The sequence below is a fragment of the Plectropomus leopardus genome, unplaced genomic scaffold (genome assembly GCF_008729295.1).
Source record: "Plectropomus leopardus isolate mb unplaced genomic scaffold, YSFRI_Pleo_2.0 unplaced_scaffold1745, whole genome shotgun sequence".
NCBI classification, from domain to species: domain Eukaryota; kingdom Metazoa; phylum Chordata; class Actinopteri; order Perciformes; family Serranidae; genus Plectropomus; species Plectropomus leopardus.
In genome coordinates, this window is record NW_024618776.1 from 1 (window position 1) to 4,744 (window position 4,744).

The window sequence follows — 4,744 nt, forward strand, 5'->3', positions numbered from 1 at the left end:
AATACAAAAACAAAACAACAAAAAAAGTACCAAATAGTAAAAAACTAAAGAAAAACAAGGGGCCAAACTCAACAATTTAAAAAAATATATTTACACCAATTGCACATGGAAAATAATTGCAGCAGTCAAATGTAATACATTACTTTGATGAAGTTATTAAAATAATTGCATTACTTTTACATTTTTAACAGGCTCATTAGAAACCGATGCAGCCCTGTGTGAACGCACGTGATGCAGTAATGCCACCTGGTGGTCTCGTGCGGCTCCTGCGCGAGGAGGAAGTATTTCGGAAGTGGACACGGCAGGCCAGAGGAGGAACCGAAGGAAAAGGGCGGAGGAGAGGGAGCAACCGGGGGGATTCAGAAAATGACAAACCACCGTGACTTTTAGCGGCAGGACAATTTATTACATTTATCTTCAATATCGCAGGACTTTACGGACACTTGGGAGCTACTTTGTCTCCGGCTAACGGCGCACGGCCGCACGGTGAGTGAGCTCCGGTCGGCAGCCAGTAAAAACAGCAGACGACGTGCTGGAGCTAGCTGGCAGCGCTAGCTAACCTACAGCAAGGTGTGCAACGGCTTGCTAAGCAGCTAGCGTTATGGTGATAGATGTGACCACATCGCTGCAGATTCAGTGAATTAATGAGGAAAATATGTCGGAGTAATTTCACGGGAAAGCATCTCAGTGGAGCTACCGTTGGGAGGTTTTAGGCGGTTTCGGTTCAGTCGGTGTTAACCAGCCGTTTTCTCACTGGTGTTTAAAAAAAGGCATCATGAAAGACCGATTGTGTTGAAGTGATTGCCTGCGTGGCCAAACCTGTCGGGTGAGTGTGTCAAAAGCAGCTTTTAATCGCGCTAAAGGCGAGCTTGTTGTCACAGTTTTGATTTGTTGTTGCTAACGTTAACCAGTCAGTTGAACGTGGCACGTCGTATTCATTTTACTGCTTTGATAAAAAAGCCCACAACATGCAAAGCTGACATCCAGGGCCCCCAGCTTATTTTGTTAATGTGCTCGGCTGCAGGCAGGTGAATTCATGCTTTTGCATGTATGGAGCATGACTGAGGTTCAGGCTATTTATGTTTTGCCATGTAAGTCAAAGCAGAGGAGCTGTGTTTGGTCCATCACTTCATCTGACCTCCTCTGCACCACAGCAGGACTACCTGTCCATCATCAGCTTACAGGAGTCCTTCCTTCTCCCAAATCCAGTCCAGTTTAGGACAGGGAGGGATTTTATTAGTTACCTGAAACAGGGAGGTTTTAACGCTGTAAATGTGTCCCTGCAGCCTCTTAGCAGCATGTTTAGTCAACAGTCAAAGTACACATTGCTGTTAATTTTACTCACAGTGCAAGTTTAATGCATGGGCGGATTATGAACCAATGGGCCCCTGGGCACAGATGAGCTAAAAGGCCCCACCACCTCTCCCTCTACATGGGTAGAGGAAACAGAATTTGTGGTGGTTTTGCATGTTTTTGCAGTCGTATTGCAACATTTTGTTTAGCAATTTAGCCATTATATGTGTCGTTGTAGTTGTTTTGTTGTTGTTATTTTGTTTGGTAATATTGTGTCTCTGTTTGGTTGTTGTTGTCATTTTGTGTCTCCCCATAGTTGTTTTGTATCTGCTTGTTGTCACTTTGTCTTTTTGTAGTCATTTTGTGTCTCCTTGTAGTTGTTTTGTGTCTCCTCAAAGTTGTTTTGATCGTTTTCTGTTGCTTTGCAGTTATTTTGTGTCTCTTTGTGGTCCCTTTGTATCTCCTTGATGTCATTTTGTGTCTCTTGTAGTTGTTTTGCATCTTTTTGTAGTAGTTTTTTTTAGGTAATTCTGTGTCGTTTTTGTTTGTTTTGCTGTGTAGTCATTTTGTGTCTGCTTGTGATTGTTTTGTATCTCTATGACTGTGTTTCGTATCTCTTCGTCATTTTCTGTCTCTGCATAGTCGTTTTATTTCTTTTTTAAGATTTTGTGTTTTTTGTAGTTATTTTATAGTCGTTTTTGTTTTGCTTTGTAGTCATTTTGTGTGTCTGTTTTCATTTTGTGTCTGCTTATGATCGCTCTGTGTTTCTTTGTCATGTTCTGTGTCCTAATCTTTCTTTTATGTCTCTTAAGGTCATTTTGTGTATTTCTTTGTTGTTTATCGCTCTGCAGTGTCTCTTTTGCTGGGTTTGCTTTTTTTTGTTGTTGTTATTTTGTATTTCTATGCAGTTAATTTGCATCTCTTCATTGTCTCTTTCTGGTCAGCACGTGTTAATTTGAGTGTCATCTTGCAGGTGAAGGCCAGGGGGGGCCCTGTCACTTTGGGCCCCTGGCCTGTGCCCTTAGGGCCTGTTTAGTTTTCTATCTTTGGTTATAATGCGTGTACTTTCGAACATACACACACGTTAACACGGAGCAGACTGTGCGGTCCTGATGTAGTTACGTACCCTGGACAGGCTTCAGCTGTGCTGCAGTACTGGGTCATCGTCTGTCCTGAGGGGAAACGAGCAAGAGGGGCAGCAAATCGATCAGTTTTCTCCACATATATTATTGACAGTACAATTTTCATCTCCCCCACTGTTCCCTTTTCTACTTCTCGTCTGTCTCCGCTCCTCCCAGCCTCCTCTCATCTCCGTCTCTCTCCCTCCAGGTGACTGCCTGTTTGCTCAGATCGTAGCACAATAACGCAGCAGCCCCCATCCTTCAGAAGAGTTTGTCTGACGGGGCAGGTGGGCGGCGGGTGACAGGGAGTTGCAGGGGGCCATGCAGCAGGGGTGAGGGGGGATTCGCACAGACACAGCGTCGGGTGAGGAGGGGGTCGGGGCAGGTCGGTGTGGAGATGAAGCTCAAACAGCGCATGGTGGTGCTGTGTGCCGTGCTCCTCCTGCTGGGCCTGGCCAAGATCTTCCTGCTGGATGGAGGCGAGGGCTCTGCAGCCAGCCGACGGGATCTCAGAGCGTTTCGCAAGGTCAGAGTGCCATTCATCTTCAGTCTTATTTGAAAAATATATTAAAACGTCGGGGCTGGCTTTTGGCAGATTAATGAAGTAGGATGAAATTGGCTACAGCCACTAGTGGAATTTAACTAAGTACATTTGCTCAAGTGCAAATTTGAGGTACTTTTACTTTACTTGAGTATTTTCTCTTTGTGTCCCTTTGTACTTTTACTGCACTTCATTTCAGAGGGAATATTGTACTTTTTCCTTCACTACATTTATCTGACAGCTTTAGTTACCTTACAGTTAAGTCTAATTTTTTTAAGAATAATTTTGAGCTTTTGAGGTGTTTTTATTATTTAAAAAAGTATTTTTTAGTTTAGGTCAGTTTTAGCTAGTTTTCTATAGTCTTTAAATCATTTAGAGATTTTTGAGTGTTATTTTTCTTATAATGTTGAGTTTTTAGGATTTTTAAAATAATATTTTTGAGGGTTTGGTGGTATTTTGTTGTTATTTTATTTTAGATTTTCATGTATTTGGTGCTTTTACTACTTTAAGTTCTTCTCCTGCATATAGTGACATACTTTTACTTCAGTAAAATTTCAGGGCTTTAACTTGTAAAAGCATATTTTTTACAATGTGGTATTGGTACTTTTACTTAAGTAAAGGATCTGAGTTCTTTTTCCGCCACTGGCTAAAGCTAGTATACAGTCATTCTTAACAGTGCTATTATTATCACCCACCTTTAACAGATGGAAGCTGGCCTTTCTCTGTCCCGGGGAGCTCGCCTCACCCACACCCTCCAGTCTCCGTGGGAGATAGCGAGCCAGTGGGTCGGGCCGAGAGAAGTGTACCCTGAGGAGACCCCGGAGCTGGCTGCTGTGCTCACCTCCCTCAGCACTGCCAGGATAGAGCGGGCGGATGTCGGCTATAAGGGCACGCAGCTCAAAGCCCTGCTGGTGCTGGACGGGGGACAGAAAGTGGTCTTCAAACCCAAAAGGTCAGATTTTAACTCGGACTGAAATCTAAAAAACATAAAGAAACATAAGATGAGTTTATGAAATATGATATTTTGTTATAGATAAAATAACCTAACAGTCTATACAGGTACAGCTGCAATTATTAGTTGTTGAATCAGTCAATCAGAAAATTAATTGCAAGTATTTTGATAAACATTTAAGTCTTTCCTTTTTTATGTAATTTGCGATTTTATGGATTTTTTCTTATTATTTATTTAGATAATTTTTAGTTAAGTGAGTTGTTTTAGTAAGTTTTAGCTAGTTTGTATTGTTTTTAAATAATTTTGAGATTTGGGGGTATGTTTTTTATTCTTTTTTTTTTATTATTTTGATTTTTTTTCTTCTGTTTTTTGATTTTTTTTAAATTTTAATTTTAAAAATGTAATTTCTTAGTAAATTTTGAGTCAAACTGTAAAATTAGGAAGTGCCGATCAAATATAAATCAAATATAGATAAATATATGATCAAATATAAGATTATGTTACTGCACTGCCTATTTTTTTCTGAATATGTTTTTAGTTACAATACTGCCTCCTGCACAGTGAAAACAGAGGCCGAAACCCCCCCAAAAAACTGCAATACAAAGCAGCGCTGGTCACATGCAAGGAGCACAAGATTCTGTTACTGAGTTGCATATTTTTAGCCTCAGTTTTTTTTCAGAAACATGTTTTGTCTTGTCATTAAACTGTTATATAAGATTGCTTCTTGCCGTCCGTCTCGCCACTTTTGTTTCAAACGTATGAGGACACATCACTTCGCCCACCAGCAGGATCACTTATTATAGCTGAAGGTTTTCTATGTCAAAAGTATTTACGTCT

At 40.9% G+C, this 4,744-nt stretch overlaps 1 protein-coding gene across 1 annotated transcript; it reads left to right on the forward strand.

Annotated features, from left to right (window-relative positions):
* Nucleotides 1-484: 484 nt before the first annotated feature.
* LOC121964848 (glycosaminoglycan xylosylkinase-like) lies at nucleotides 485-3,907 on the forward strand (the record flags this gene model as incomplete). The annotated part of the gene is made up of 3 exons (XM_042515031.1): nucleotides 485-570; nucleotides 2,623-2,940; nucleotides 3,660-3,907. Coding segments are annotated over exons 2-3 (377 nt in total), but the record flags the coding sequence as incomplete, so codon positions are not given.
* Between the last annotated feature and the right edge of the window lie 837 nt (nucleotides 3,908-4,744).